Here is a 17,442-nt window from a genome sequence, read left to right as displayed (position 1 = left end):
CACTCTCTGTATATATCCCTCTGTTTTTTATTGGAGGCTTCATTGCTTTTACTACTGGTAAATCTCACAGGCTTGTAGCTGTAAGAGCTCTCCCAACTGATCATATTATATAATGACAGAAAGATTAGAGATAGTCATATTGGTTATACACATAAAGGCAAAGGTCATATTTGAAAAGGCCAATGTTAAAGTCAAGATGATTATTAAAGCACTTTACTGTCGTATTTTAATTTATTTGTGTCGAAGACCACTTGGTAAATGAACTGTACGTACTCAAAAAGCCTGGAAATCGACTTAGTCGCACACGCACGAAATTTCCAATAAGTTTGTGTGACAGAAAAAAAAAAATGTGATCTGAATTATGTAGTTACAAAAAATTCAACTACAGATCTCAATATAACTTTAAGGCGCTATATCACATTCTCCTCATTGTCGATCACGGATGATTGACATCTGATCACCACCCAGCGTATCGCCTAACTCGTCTTCAGAGTGACGGGTTTCACATCTCTTTTTTTTTTTAATTCCTCTTTCTTTCTGACACATTTTGTGTCGTGTATATCTCAACAATGACATGACGGAATAACATGAAATTTTCAGTCAACATATCTCATTACAACATCTAGCGACAATAACATTTTCATGACGATAACACATCTCTGACGTCATCTAGGCACCATTTTGTGATTTTTAGATAATGTCACATGATCGATCTTAACTTCATAACTAAATATCATTTCTTCATCAATTTCGGTTAACACAAAGTTCAATTCACGCCTAATCGTCCAGTACTCTTCTAATCACACAGGTCATCATGACGCGTGCGTACGACCGCGTCAAAAATTTAAAATGCTCAAAACGACTTCCCGACCGGTTTTCTCGAAGTTTCAGGCAATTTTAAGCGTTTCAAAAAATTCCGCGCGTACGCGTCCGTTAGCGCGTTTTCGCGCGCACAGGGCGTAAGCAACATGAAAATGCACTTTTTTCGACTGATTTGGATTCCTGATACATTACGTAACATTATCCATTGATTTTCGATCGATTTTGACCTATAACAAAAGAATGCAAAATGAAAAATCCGCACGCTGGTCTATGTGCAAATATAGCGAAAAAACATGTCTTTGTTTATTTCGCCATAACTCTTTAAAATGTCCAGCAACCCTATGTTTTTATTGCATATTACAAAAGCATATGAATTGTAAATAACATTTCAAGGACAACTCGATGACGTCATCATACCGTCATCTTAAAGCAAAAAAGTGGAATCCTTTTTGTTGAGGTACTGTTTCTGACATTCATTTGCTCGTATTTCTGTTATTCTAGCTCAATATTATCCGACATTCGGCTAGGTTGTACTTTGAAAATTTACCTTTCAAGTCCATGTCATTGTTTTGCAATTTGATGACGTCATCATACTGGAAATTGTGATTAAGGGCAAAAACTCAGCCAAATTTACGTGTTATGTAACTTTCATGTCTTTTTTTTTCTGCTTCTTCATCCTTCTTCTATTACTGTGATGTACTTGTATTTTCAATCTGTTTGCTTTGATGTACAATTGTAAAGCGCCTTGAGCATTTAATCAAAGTGGAGAACGGCGCTATAGAAATTGTATGTATGTATGTATGTCTACGGGAGGTGACTTTTTTCACAACCATGCATTGACTTGACTATGTTCTAGCACCTGTATCTCAGTTGATTTTGCTCTATGTCTTGTAAAACTTGAGTATATTGTGCCTGAGACAATAAGCTGTAGTAATCATGCATTTTATTTTTTCAAATATCCACATCATGTTGACAATTTTGTAGTGTAAAGCTGAAAATGAGAATGGAATCTGGACGAAACGATTCCCGATTTATCTTTGCTGCTATATATTGATCGAATCCACGCAGCCAGTTGTGGGAAGTTGAATAGCGCCATCATAGAACGCTTGGTGATTTATCTATGCAGCTGTATACACCTTAATCGAACCGCCCTACCCATTGCTAGAAACCCGCTCTGCTAGAAATGGCATAGCGCCATCAAAGTCAATCGCGGTCACGTGAAGATGCATTCCCGGCTAGCAATAAATTGCACAGTGCATGTTCACGTCAGTGGTTCATGAACGTGGGCACGTTTGATTTTTGCTCTATTTCATTTGAAAGTCAAATATGTTTTAGCTGAGACAACAAATCTTCGTAATTTGACATTGAAATATCGTTCAGACACCTTTATCAGGGCAAATATTTCAATATCACAGTAAATTTGTGTTGTAAATGGTATATAAATTTAAGTTTTGCTTCGGGAGAACCGTGTGGCGCAAACGCTTAGCGCGCTGCATATTGATGATGCCATACCGGAGGACGATAAGTTCGAGTCCCGCAGGACGCTATTTAGTTTTTTTCTTTCTTTTTCTTTATTTTTCATTTATTTTCCTGTTTTTTTTTTTGTGCAGTTCAGCTTCACTCCGATGTCATTTATCGCATTATATCATCAAGTATACACACCCCACGAACACAGCCACTCTATTTCCCTTGTTTTGTGTCGGAGGTTGGAGGTTGGATTTGCTTCATTTGTCATCTTGCCACCTTTCGTTTTCTCTTTCCTTTTCTCTACGTTTGTTCCTCTTATACTGTGACAGGACGGGTCGGAACATAATTTATGTAACTCAAGTGGAGCAGGAATGGCAACTGAATGAATTAACTCTAGCCCAGGTGTATGGCGCCTCGCCCACCTCTTTGAAATCCCAGGTTGTTATTGTTTGACCCAATAACGGAGTTATAGACAGGCAGGAAAGGAATGGGCTTGATATTGCTTTATATTATATGAGGTATTTCGTGCCACACCCTGCCCTGTGTAGTGCGTATGACGGGGTTCTCTGTTGTTTATTTTCGTCATGGCTATTTCACTAGTAGCCGTTGGTCATATGTATTGTTGGCATCTGGGACAATAGAACAGATTAGTATCAAACTAGAATCACCGTGAACAATGTGGTAAGCGTTCAATTTGATGCATTATCTTTCTTCTTTGAAGTCAATAACTACTGATCGAATTACACAATATGATATGGCACGTTCCACTGGTAATTTAGGAAAAGGAAAGTTAATGCACGATGCAATCACATGTACATGAGTGCTACCATTGATTTCAGAGACGTCATTGTGGTGTGGTTATGGTGGTGGTAAAGGAATCATTACTTTTAAATTAATGAGACAATCATTTGCATCAAGACCGTTTTCCCGTCTACCAATACAATGTATGTTCATGCGGGCACGTTTGTTATCCTTACGTGGACATTTTCCTTTTCTTTTCTTTTTATCTAAGAATGTTATATTTAAAGTTGTTTCTTTCCCCTAACTTTTTTGTGTGTGTGGATGTTCCGTGGCCGAGTAGTAGAGCAGCGATTTAAGTTACGGTTTATTCATTTATTTATTTATTTATTTATTTATATGTTTATTTTCACAGGGTGGCTCCATCAGTGGGTTTAACACTGTTGTTCTTGGAGGCCCTGCATGAACACATATATACAAGTAGACACATGATAATTATACAATACCAACATCAAAATCAAGTTTGCAGTATCAAATCTGTATATATGTTAACATACTATATACTAATATATATTAAACTCAAAATGTAACAAATATTATGTTACGCATTACATCCTCATATCCTTGAATTTCCCCTACCTACTTAAAAAAACAACAACAGCAGAACTATACTTGGGCACAGTGGTGTGCCCTCCAAAATTGGGCTGAGAATGAATGTTTAGATGGGGCATGCCTTAAGTTTATTGGTAAACTGTTCCATTCGAGTGCTCCGGTGTATGAAAAAGACTGTTTCCCAGCATTAGTTCGAGCTCTAGTTACTATTAGCCCGTCAGAGACTGCTGATCTAGTCTGGTAGTTGTGCGTATTACAAGCTTTCTGAAACAAGAGTGACAGGTACTCTGGAGCATTCCCATTTGGTGCCCTATAAACCAGTTTCCACCTTTGAAGCTTCCACCTATCCTCAATTGTGGTCCAGTTTAGTTGACCTGGACCCCGTTTACAGTACGAGGCTCGGCCGCGGCCGTGCCCAGCCCCGCTTCAGTGTAAACGCGCAAAAGGCCAAATGCGAGGCCAAAATTGGCCTCGCATTTGGCCTCGCTCTGGAGGTGGTCTCGGCCGCAGCCGAGCCGCGGCCGAGCCCGGCCTTTTCTTGGTGTAAACGCAAACTGGGCCAAATGCGCGGCCAATTGCGCGGCCAATTTTAGTCTGGCTTCCAAACCCTCTGCCTGTATCTTTCGCTATTCAGGATATTAACCCCCTCAACGTCAAAAACTAGTATAGTTTAAGGTGGTTTTGTCCTGCAAAGGATTCTTTCCTTCGGCAAAGGCCTTTGCCCGAACGGCGACTTCGTCGCCACGGAATTCATTTGGCAAAGGGTCTGAAAACCAAACAATACCAAATTGCATTTGTTTATAAGCAGAGCGCCACTACGACAAAATATTGAAAGGTTAGAATCAAAAGCGCGGCCGAGCCCGGCAGTGTAAACGGACAAAATTGCGGGGCCCAGCCCCGCTTCAGTGTAAACGCGCAAAAGGCCAAATGCGAGGCCAAAATTGGCCTCGCATTTGGCCTCACTCTGGAGGTGGTCTCGGCCGCAGCCGAGCCCGGCCTTTTCTCAGTGTAAGCGCAAACTGGGCCAAATGCGCGGCCAATTTTAGTCTGGCTTCCAAACCCTCTGCCTGTATCTTTCGCTATTCGGGATATTAACCCCCTCAACGTCGAAAAGTAATATAGTTTAAGGTGGTTTTGCCCTGCGAAGGATTTTTTCCTTCGGCAAAGGCCTTTGCCCGAACGGCGACTTTGTCGCCACGGAATTCAGTTGGCAAAGGGTCTGAAAACCAGACAATTTTAAATTGCGTTTGTTTGCAAGCAGAGCGCCACTACGACAAAATATTGAAAGGTTTGAAGTAAAAGCGCGGCCGAGCACAGCAGTGTAAACGGACAAAATTGCGAGGCTCGGCCGCGCAATTGAGGCCAATGCATCTTGTTAAAGTTCTTCTCTGACATTAAGTTGATGGTTTTTAAATTTGACATTGTCTGTCTATTAAAGTCTGTTCTAACACTGCTATAACATCTAATTCATTTGCTTCACTTGTCACACGCAAGGTTATAAATTGCAGTTGAGCAGCTTTCCTTCTGACACCTCTCGTTTTCTTTTCCCTTTTCGCTACGTTTGTTTTTGTTATACTGTAGGTGGGAATTTGTGCATTTACATAATACCAACTTGAGTAGAAATGAGAACTGAATTATTTAATTCTAGGCCAGGTGTATAGCGTCTCGCTCATCTCTTTGATATTTCAAGTTGTTATTGTTTGCCCAATAACGGAGTTGTAGACAGGTTTTATGTTGCTATAGAGGTATTTCGTGCCACATGAGTGGAAGGCATCACTGTTTAGTATTAGTAATGTGCTTTTTCATGTCCCTCCCTGCCAATTATATTGTGTTTGAAGGGGTTGTGTGTCGTTCTGCCAAAGAAAAGGCAAAACTTTTATTTTCCTCATGGCTGTTTCTCTTTGCGAAGCCGTAGGTGATGCGTGTTGTTGGCATCTGGGCAGTGAAGAACAGAGTATCCGGCTATAATCCCCCTGAGTTATACGTGCTAAGCGTTCAATTTGATATATCTTTCTTCTTTATGAAGTCAATCATTGCTGATGGAATTACAGAATTATGTTATTACACGTATCACTAAAAGTTTATGAAGCAAAGTTTATGCACTATGCAAGCAATGATGCATGAGTAATACCATTGATTTCAGAAGCGAAATTATGCTATGCCAATATGTAAAGGTGTAATGGCTTTGGAATTGCTGAGACAATAAACATATACTTTGTACTCCTTCCACTTCTATCTGTCCCCTTTGAATATGTGTCGGTCACGGGTGATCGTCATGATTTATCTTTCACGTATAAGCTTACGTTCCACACTCTTGGTTCGAGGAGACCTATAGTTACGTGGTTAAAGGCGATGTCTCTTTCGAGAGAGCCGTACGTTGGGCCCGTGAAGTTTCGAAGTTTATACGATGCAAAGCGAAAATTGTTTCTCCTTTCATTTTTTCTTTGATAAATTGAGGTAATGCATTTTGGTCCAGGTATAAATCACATTGTCATGTAAACACACGCACTCGCTTTATTTCCCTCTGTTTTGTATTGGAGGCTTTATTGGCTTTACTCCTGGAAAATTTCACAGGCGTGTAGTTGTAAGATGTCTTCCAACTGATATTCTATAACTGACAACAAGATTAGATATAACAATTTTGGTTATGCAAATAAGGGTCAAAGTTCATATTTGAAAAGACGAATATCAATATGATCTTTAAAACACTTTATTGCCGTGTTTCAATTTGTTCATGTCAAGGACGACATGGTAGAGATACACTGTACTAAGATAACCTGTTAATATACTCAGGCCTAGGCCTACTTGCACACGCAGACACACGCAAGGGACTTTCCACGTGGTTTGCATGATAGAAACAATAACATTATTTGATTTGAATTATAAAGGTACAAAAAATTCGACATCCCTAATATATTATTGCAGCAATATAACCTAAAGTCGCTATATTACATTGCTTTCGTTGTCGATCACAGGTGACCGATATCTGATGACTCCCAGCGTATCACCTAACTCCTCTTTTACAGTGACGAGTTTCATGTCTCGTTTTGATTTATATCTGCTTCAAAAGAAAATCTGCCATTGACTTGACAAAGCCCTATGGGCGAAAATTCGTCAAAACTACGTCTCTCACGAAGTTTTCATATTGAACTACTGTTGTGAATCTATATTTTCTTGGACTCCGAGCAGAAACCAATTGCTGTTATATATATATATATATACGTACATTGAGTAAGTTGTCCACGTGGTGGCGTTATAATATCCAAAATAAAACTGAAACCCAACTAATGCTGTAATCACCATATATATATACGTACATTGAGTAAGTTGTCCACGTGGTGGCGTTATAATATCCAAAATAAAACTGAAACCCAATTAATGCTGTAATCACCAACACTCTTTATTTCGGCACACAAATTTTCTAGCGATTGGCTCTATCTCGAGAAAGGTTATTCATGTTTGTCAGATATATATATATATATGTATATATTATATACATATATGTATATATTATATACATACATATACATGTATAATTACATACAATACGACCAAATACATCGGACCTCAGTGTTTGTGTTTTGTGGTGTGGTTTTTTTTTTTGGCATATAAGGTTGTGAGCAATGTCACCATTTAGTGGAAACATAAAACTTTCTTGTAATATATACAACCAATTTTGAACAAAACCTCAATTGACTTTTGCTTAATTTGACTCCATCTTTTAACGTCATGTTTACAGTGAAATGGAATTGCGCCATGAAGATCTTGCCTTAAACTGTTTCCATTACATATATTTTTGTTTTAATCCATAGGTACGAAAGCCATGCTAGAACAGCGCCGGAACCAGGCTCAGAAGGGGAGCGAGTTTTATTCTCGTCCTGGCTTTGGGAACTCGATGAAAGACTTGCCTAATGCTCTTGCAAAGATATTCACAAATATTCCTTTTATGGGCCTTTGCTTCATCGCAGTGACCGAATATTTCATCTCTGCCGGACTTTTCCTCTTCTTTCCAAAATTCTTTGAGATTCAATTCGGTATCAGTCCACGCGATGTGGGCATGTATGTTGGTAAGTGCACTTTCTCATATTTTTTTCATACCACTCATCCTATTCCTCCTCTCCCTCCCTTCAATTGCAATGAAGTCTTTAAAAAGAAATGTGAAAACTGCCACTTTAGGTTTCCAATACAAGTTCAACCGTTACTTATTGCATAGCAACTGTGTGTGCACCTTCCTACAGACTCCTCGTTTCGGTCTTTGCGGACTACGATTTTTTTTTTTTTTTTTTTTTGGCCTTGTGAGAATGGAAATTAAGGGGATTTTTTTTTCGCCGAGATACAACTTTTATCAAGGGATGAAAATGCAATTTTTACTGAGGTATTCAAGTTTTCATGTACTGTGTCATTTGATTCCTCCCCCCTTTTTTAAGAACGTGATGAATTTGTTAACATGGTGTAAAAACTAGATAAGATATAAAACGTCTAACTTAGATTATACGCTCGGCAAAATTTCGCGCTCTCAAGCCTTTTTTTGTCTATGTAGGGAAATTGTGTTCGATGTTATAGTCATACTTGTGAGCAATCACAGTTGCATGTGAGATATTTTTGTAGTCATCCCCCGAGCTAAACACCCATGAGTCAAGGTTCACTAGACATTGAAAAAGATGTTGATAAGTCTTACACCCACAAATCATACAACCCACGAACTAGACACTAAGTAAAAGAGGTTCAGAAGCTAGACACTAAGCAAATAAGGCCAACGAGCTCAACACTAGGCAAATAAGGTCCACAAAAGCTCGGCACTGAACAAAAAAATAAAGGTCCATGAGCTCGACACTATACAGGGTGGCCCAGAAAGAACGGAACACCTCAGATCTTTAATTTCAGCAATATTGTTGCAAATATGTCATTATTTTGCACACTGTTAGAGAGGCCATTTCTTTTTTCCAATAGAATGACACCAAGTTCTTTAATTTTGGTTAATATGTTATGATTTTAGGACCATTTTTGTGAACCCTTGAAATTTTCAAAATGTGATCATTTTGCACTCTCAGAGATACCGAAACCAGCGAGAATTAGGCTTGCCATAGAGCCAGTAGCATTCACAATGATATTCACAATGACATTCACATTATTCACAATAATAACGGACAATAACAATTACACCTTCCGCCCCACATTCCACGCATTGTGAACGCTACTGGTTCTATGGCAAGCCGAATTCTTGCTGGTTTCGGTATCTCTGAGAGTGCAAAATGATCACATTTTAAAAATTGCAAGGGTTGACATAAATGGTCCTCAAATCATAACGCATAAACCCAAATTAAAGAATTTGGTGTCATTCAATTGGAAAAAGAATGGCCTTTCCAATAGTATGCAAAATAATGACACATTTGCAACAATATTGCTGAAATTATAAGATCTGAGGTGTTCCGTTCTTTCTGGGCCACCCTGTATACGGAAATCGAGCCCTATGACGTAACATTGAGTTTTTGAGCCTTTTTCGCCTAGTGCCTGGCTCACGCACACTATATAGCTTGTGGGCTTATTTCACATGATGTCGAGCTCGTGGGTTGCATAACTCGTTAGTGTGAAGCTCGTAACGTGCACGCAGAATTTTAACTGTCTAACTCTGGCAGGCATTATCGGAACCTCTGCTCATTTCATTGGAGCCATCGCCGCCGGTCTCCTTATGAAAGTCCTGAAACTGGAATGCAAGGGCATGATGAAGTTGGCCATGACAGCAGTGGCGAGCTCTATGATCTTCGCCTTGGCGTTCATTATGCATTGTCCAAATGTCCCACTGGCCGGGGTCACTGTCAATTACATCAACACGTAAGCAGCAATAGCAGTTTCAACATGCTTCACAAGGTTTTATGGAATCATCGGTTTCGTTGTTTTGGAATGGCAAAATAAGCAACATCTGCTATAAACCCAATCTGCCATAATAATAAATTCAATAAGTTTTGAATGTGTAGTTCTGTGGGCCACGTGTCCCAATTGCAGCATACACTGACCCACTGTGTCATGTCTTATATATATGATAATTATCGGATGGGGTAAATAAAGTATATCTGTGCCCATATAAAACATCCCGCTTAACATCACGCGTGTCACACACACACACACACACACACACACACACACATCCTAATTCTTCATGCAGACTGGCTGAAAGCTGCAGGAGTCTGAACTAAAGCACAACCTTTTAGTTTGTCCAAGCGAAATGGAATTATTCTAAAGAAATTGACATCTACCGGATGACATGTTACAGGCACCAAAATAGCATCTTATAGGATTTATAGTACTGAAATCCATAGTTGAAATTTAACTGATATTCTCCGTTCTTTGTTATCAGTTCTGTATCAATTGTCAATGGAGAAAGGGGGCTGACTGCCCCATGCAACTTTCATTGCTCATGTTCAAACTACTACGAGCCGGTTTGTGGAGACGACAGCGTGATGTACTTTTCACCCTGCCACGCGGGCTGCTCCGAAGAGATGAGTGATGTTGACGGTAAAAAGGTAAATGGGGTATTAGTCATCCATTTAGAGAACAAATGCTTCAAAATTGTGATATTCACAATTAAATGAATAAAGAAAACCATGACTCCCGGAGTGTTCTGCCACGAATTTCTTCCCACCGAAGTTGGGGGAAGCATTGCCCCAAGACCCAACTTCTATCACTGCTATCTCAAAGCCCTTCAAACTATTGCGGAACCTTTAAAAATCTTCCTGGATCAGAAGTGACAGAGCTAAATTAGTGCTAAGTAGGTACATTGGTGAGTGTAGTTTTAATTATGTTCATGACGGGTCCGGGGATGCCTAACTGGGACCTAATTGGACCCAAATTCTACGTTTTCATTTTCCTTTTGAAAACGTATGGTCAAATTTTCATCAAACTTGGCAAGTACCATCGTTATGAAGGGATACAATTTGTACAAATAGGTGCTATTCCACACTTGCCCCACCCCCATTATGAGGGGAAGAGGCAAAGAACAATTGAGGAATCTTTACAAATCTTCTGTACACCCAAGTTAGTACAATTGTCTGCAGCAATGCGTGAAAACTGACTTTGTGATACTCATGCCCCATGCCCCGATGTCTCTTGTGTTAAAGTAGGCTGTCGCCAGGTCAATGGTACCAAAGTATATCTAAATTTCACATTAGGCTTAAAAATCAGTCCCCTACGCCACTACAAAATGTACGAGGGTACTTCACGAGAAAAGTCTAAAGGGATGTTAGCGAAAGTATCATTTCAAAATTTTATACTAGTACTCTGTCAGTAACATTATTTCACACATTGTAACAGGTGTATTCCGGTTGCTTGTGCATCCCCTCATATGAGAACATTACTGGCAGTACAACAACTTATTCTGGTGACTATCTACATAACGGTCATATGCTGCTGGGGGGAAACGCTGTACCGGGCACCTGCCAGACCCTCTGCGCCAAGAAATGGCCTTACATGATCCTTCTCTGGCTCTTCTCATTCTGCATGCCTCTTATAGGGCTCCCTTGCTGGATCGCTACCATGAGGTAATATCTCTACATTTGATGACCGTCTGTGAATGGTTTAAAGTATGATATCTTCATTTATTTGTCATTTGTTTTGGTTTAAATATATCGGCCAGATATCACACAGCGCGAAAGATACTTTTTTTTTTGCTCTAAACTGTGACTCTAATAAATTTGTGCATGACATTCAACTCTGCCAAATGTTGATTGCAAGACTTCCACTTTGTATGTATATATAATGTTGATATATGTAGATTACCTTCTTTATGCTGTAAGTGCCTTTTGTCTCATCTCACTTTGTCAGATGCCCACCATGTGGTGTCATCCCGCATAGTCTTCGGCCGAGGCCCCAGAAGATTTATTCAGCCGAAAAGGGTCACAAAAGGGTTTGATGGTTTCATTATACTAGCATGTGGCCAAGGGTCAGTAAAATGAATTACTGGCAAGTCACATCGTATGCCATAAGCCTATTGGGCACAACAAAGGGGGCCCTAAAAGTGCATTCATTCAGCCGAAGGGGTCATGGACAAAGCGCCCCCTCCCCCAAGAAAAAAGATATTCATATTAGCTAAAAAGAGTCATTGCAAATTTCTTTTGCAAAGGAAGTAGTACACAACAGAGATACCCAAAACACGCACCAAAGCCATTCTTTTTTCAATAGAATGACACCAAGTTCTTAAATTTTACGATTTTTTAAAAAGGAATAAAGTCCGTACTTTTGATTAAGTATGCATTGATAAACACAGTGAGAATATCTCCGTATCTGTCTATGAGTGGATTAGTCAAAACTGATTCATACCAGGAAAGTTCTATAAAATGCACACAGACACACACACACTCACACACCAACCTACACACACAAACACTCACACACACGTTACACACACAAACACCCCTACACACACACACAAACACAAACAACTCACATGTACACGCAACACACATAGTCAAACACTGACACCCTTACACACACCCATACATTGATGTATATACACACACGGACACACATGAAAATACAGTACACGGCACATACGTATACATGTATATTTTTACACGCGCATACACATGTCAACAGGCACCACATCCACAAGCGACATACACGCACAAATATACCCTCATGCACGCACACACATATACACACACGTAAGCACAGGTGCGCGCCCACAAACATACTAATGAAATCCCCCTATCCCCCCCTATTAGATCATCAGTAGTCGACGACCAGCATGCTACTGGTTTTCGCTTATGTGTGACCAAAGCTTTACATATCAAAACCTACGGAGGCTTATCGGCCCCGTAACCGCCTTCCACGACTGACAACCAACTAACGATTCGATTAAGCCCCTTTTGCACTTTCACGGATCGCATCACGGATGATCACGAATCGTCGATGCGTTATCATCCGTACTGTTTCCGGCATGACCGTGTTGACTCCGTGAAGTGATCCGGCATTATCCTTGATCATCCCGGACATAATTTTTGTTTTGTTTCGCTTTGTTTTAGTCATGATATTCCCGCAAAATGAGAGTTTGCAACAAAGAGATTTGTCTTTATGATGTCGACAAGCAGAGGCGTATGAGGTTGCTGTAGATCTTTTGGTGTGCTTGTTATACTTAGCTCTGGAAGCATGTCAACCGAGAATGATAAAGTATCAAAAGCAAAAGCAAATGTCATCTGTCAACCAGCTGTACCCAGCTGTACCCAGCTGCATCCGTGATCTTCCTTGATATCCGTGTTAGCTCCGTATCGTTTCCGCTGTGGTCCGCAATCATTCGTTGTCCGTCCGTGTAGACACCGTACTTGACCGTGTAGACTCCGTACTTGTCCGTGTAGACACCCAGTTGTGATTGTATTCACACCGGCATTGAGAGGAAAATCTATATTTTGCATGCCGGAACACCACGGATGACGATCCGTGGTCATCCGTGAAGCAATCCATAAAAGTGTAAAAGGAGCTTTAACAGTAGTCGACGACCAGTCGGCGACTGGTTTTCGTTTATATGTGACCAAAGCTTTGGATATCGATAAAAATTAAGGACGGGCTTCGTAATCACCGGCCGCGACTGATAAACAACTAACGATTAGATTATTAGTAGTCGGCGACCAGCCGGTGACCAGTGGCCGACTGGTTTCCGCTTAAAATGTGACCATAGATTAGATATCAATAAAACCTTCGGATGGGTTATGGGCCCCGTATTCGCCGGCCGCGGCTCTGTAACGACAAAAGTTGTGCCGACATGGCGTTTCGTCCGCAGTTTTCAAGCGATGAGCGCTCCTTTATAGTCCTTACTGATATCGAGACGGGAAGCCTTTCAAAGACCAGGAGACTGTTTGTAGGAAGATTTCCTCAAGCAAGACGGCCTTCCAAGAGCATCATCCTACGGAACGATCGCAAATATGAAGAGCGCGGAACAAGTTTGAATTTGTGCCATGGCAACTCGGGACGTTCGAGAACCGTCCGTTCGGATGCCGGAATCGCTGAGTTTCGGCAGAGCATTGAAGAGGACCCGCACCAGAGTAAGAGGAGAAACAACCTAAAAATCACCTCCAAAGACTACCTTGTTGGTATACCACCACAGTGGTGGATGGGGGCGGGGGGCGGGTGGGGGTAGCGGGGACCTAATAGACCCGTTTCCAGCTTTTGGGGACCAAAATGATAAACTCGGCATTTTCTTGACCCCCCTCTCCCCCACCCCTCCCCCCCCCCCCGCTTTTTGCTTTTGTTTTTTTGCTAATCAGCTTCCGCTAGTAGGTGGTTCTATGAACAGAAGTTGGAAGTATACGAAGGGCAAGGTTTTTTTTTTTTCATCACCATTTTTTTTTTACCAGCACACCCACCCCCCCCCCCCCCCCGCTCCCTTTCGCACTTTTCGGCACTGGCATGGAAAAATAAAATATTTGGGTAAGAGGCCGAGTGCTTGTGGATTTGGCCGAATTCGGGCCCCCTCCTTTGCAAAATCCTGGATCCGCCACTTCCGCACACTTTCATTTAATTTCATTTGATTTCTAGCGATACAAACATTTAGGTCCGCATACATAATAACACAATATCAATACAATAGTAGTAACGAAGAGAAATACTGTGAAGTTAATGATACTACGCATCACTTTCTGATGATATCAAATTAAAATCAAAGTTACAGGAAATGGAGAAGACATAATGAAAATCCAAGCTTGTATTTTGCAGTCTCCTCGTGGACAAAGTAACTGCTTATTGAACAAAAGTAATAAGACTAATAGGAAGCAAGTTGTCTAAATAAAAAAAGAAACACGAACACACACATACATACCTATACAATCAATCAAACAAACAGACAGACAAAAGAGGAAGCTCTCCTGATTAAAGACAAAGAGAGAGAGAAAGAAAAAAACAGTGAAAGAAAAGAAAGAACTAGCTCAAAAGGAGAAACAAAAATACGACTATCAGTCGCACGACTGACCGGCTTTCAATCTGAAATAAACCAGCGAGTTTATTCTAGCTAGTATATTGTGATTTATTTCGTATCCAAAGTCGGTCAGTCATAAGACCCAAAGTCGTGTAGTGTGCAGTGGTTTTTAAGGAACTCTATAAAAAGTGCCTCGATATGTATGCGTGCATGTGGTGGATGAGATGGTGATCTTCGACTCCACATACTTTCTTCCTGTCAAGAGTAAATTCTTAAAATCCACATTTCTTCACTAGCCTAAAGACCTTCATTTGTATAATTCTGGATCTATAGGTCATCTTATGAAGCAATTGTTGCAGACAAAGTTTGTGAATCTTATATCTTTAATTGAAATAATGTATCACATTAGAAATATGTACATTTAAAGGAGATTCCCATGGATTGTGACAGAAATTCACAAGTTTACACTCGACAGGAAGAAAGTGTGGGGAGTGAGATCAAAAGTCAAGTGAAAATGTTAACATTTCACTTTTTTTTCCATGTCTCCGAAATTGTTCAAGGTATCTTCATGGAACATACTATATATGCATGTAATGACTGGCAGTGATTATCTATTGAATTTTGGAGTCATGGGGTCAAAGGTCAGGGGGTCAAAGGTCATGGTCAACTCTTCAAAATTTCCTTTTTTCCCTCATATTTATACAATGCCTGCAGGATTTTTTTTAACTTGGTGTATACATGTATTACTCAATAGAGATTCTCTGGGAATTTTTTTGCCCAAAAAGTCAAAGGTCAAAAGGTCAAGGATCAACTGAAAGTGCTGAATTTCACTTCTTCCTCCATATCTCGGCAGTGGCTTAAGGTATCATCTCGAAACTTAGTACATATTAATCCATGTTCTGCCTAACAGTGATTCTCTTGGGAATTTTAGCGTCATAGGGTCAAAGGTCAAGGGTCAAAGGCCAGGTTTTAAATTTTCACAATTTACTATTTACTTTATACAGAAATTACACTTGTTATCCATACCTTGACAATTACTCAATGTATACATTTTAAAAGGGTCAAAAGTCAAGTAAAAGTTCTTAAGTTCCCAAATATATGCTCCCTTAGAAAATATAGCCATTCATCAAATTAAACCTAGTTCAAGGAAACTGAACAGCCAACACATTTGTGACAAACATGTCAATTTAATATTTTGCCAATTATGTGAAACTGTCATCACCATTTAGACTTTAAGGAGAATCACGCATTATGGCGGAGGCATGCCAGTCACCACAGCGTCATTTCTTGTTATAGATGTTTGAGTTCCTGGAGGCTACTGTCTAATAAAAATCTTTATGTCATCGATTCTTTTGTATTTGTTATACTCACAATGTCTTTCTTTGGGTGTATCAGCTGTGGAATTCAGGGACCCTTCAGGGCTACTGTCTATAATAATGATGATAAAGGACATTTATATTGCGCAACAACTATGATAACATAATAGAGCACTACTGTGCATTACAAAATAACATACATACAAGAAACTCAAACATAAAATACATTACATTAAGAGATGACTTTTTAACCTGACCTTAAAATCATTAATTTTAACTGCTTGTCTTACAAACAAAGGGAGATTATTCCACAGTTTTAGTGCAGCATACAAAAATGCCCTGTCACCAAGAGTAACTTTTGATTTCCCTGATGGATATTTCAATAACGTTTGATCCCGTGAACGTCGGAGGTGATAAGATGTTTGAAATGATGTTTTCAACTCTAGAAGTCCCTATACGTGCACTGGTGCTGTACCATGAATAGCTCTATATACAATCAACAGAGTTTTAAATATGATTCTCTGCTTTACAGGCAGCCAATGTGATGTACGTAATAACGGACTACAATGAGAAAAACGAGAATTCCAAACTAATATAGCACATGCATTTTGCACCCTTTGTAGTTTACCTAATTGATTATCAGAAAAGCCATAAAATAAACTGTTACAATAATCCAATCTACTTGTGACAAACGCATGGATGATTTTTTTCAGTACCTTCCCGTGTCAAATGTTTTCGAATATGTGCAATATTAAACAAATGATAAAATGAATTTTTACATACTTCAGAGATCTGTCAAAGGCTAGGCGTGAATCAAACCACACTCCCAGATTCCGTGCAGAATCAACAGGATAAATATCAACATCAATCACTTTCAGTCTTTCAGTGCGTAATTTTGAAACTTACTGTTGAGTGCCACATATTACAAATTCCTTTTTTATCATTAAGTAGAAGTTTATTGGATAATAACTAATTGTGAAGATGCATAATACATCGCTCCATAATGGACACAGAATAATTCTCATCTGCTGCAGTAGGTGAGAAGGATGCGCACAGCTGTGTATCATCCGCATAGGTATGACAAATCACCTGTAGGGCCCTGTACATGACAAAATCAAGTGCTTAGGTGTTTCGGGTATCATTACCAAAAAAAAAAAGTTTGCCATGTCTCTTAGCTAAATAAAATCACATGTGGGGGACACTTAGGAATACTATCTAGGTCCCCGTACGGAATGCAATAACTGCCTTTGGGTTTTGGGTATCTCTGTTATGTACTACTTCCATGGCAAGAGAAATGAACCATGACTCTTTTCAGATAAATAAACTCATATGGGGGCACTCTGGGGCTACTGTCTGGGGGCTATGTACAGAATAAGCTAACTGGCTTTGATGTTTCGGTAACTCAGCTGTTGTGTACTATATACATGTACTTCCATTGCCAAAGAAATAAACCATACATGACTCTTTTTACCTTAAGGCATAATTTACCATTTGCAGATGAAACAAAAACCCAGCTTTAGTGCTTCAAAATAGTTATAAAATGTGAGTTAGGGTTAGAGACAACCAATGTAGAAATTTGAATCAGTA

The 17,442-nt window shown here is 39.8% G+C and overlaps 1 protein-coding gene across 1 annotated transcript in view; it reads left to right on the top strand.

The window, feature by feature from the left end:
• The window catches only part of LOC139730309 (solute carrier organic anion transporter family member 4A1-like), a 232,162-nt gene that overhangs the window by 176,005 nt on the left and 38,715 nt on the right, over positions 1-17,442 (top strand). Inside the window, exons 6-9 of the mRNA XM_071641184.1 lie at positions 7,452-7,706; positions 9,276-9,471; positions 9,995-10,160; positions 10,948-11,174. Coding sequence (XP_071497285.1) covers positions 7,452-7,706; positions 9,276-9,471; positions 9,995-10,160; positions 10,948-11,174 — 844 coding nt within the window. The remainder of the gene's footprint in view (positions 1-7,451; positions 7,707-9,275; positions 9,472-9,994; positions 10,161-10,947; positions 11,175-17,442) is intronic.

Source organism: Diadema antillarum, unplaced genomic scaffold (genome assembly GCF_040938485.1).
Source record: "Diadema antillarum isolate AM-2024a unplaced genomic scaffold, OU_Dant_1.0 seq00000301_RagTag, whole genome shotgun sequence".
NCBI lineage: Eukaryota > Metazoa > Echinodermata > Echinoidea > Diadematoida > Diadematidae > Diadema > Diadema antillarum.
This window is presented reverse-complemented; position numbering and strand designations above follow the sequence as displayed.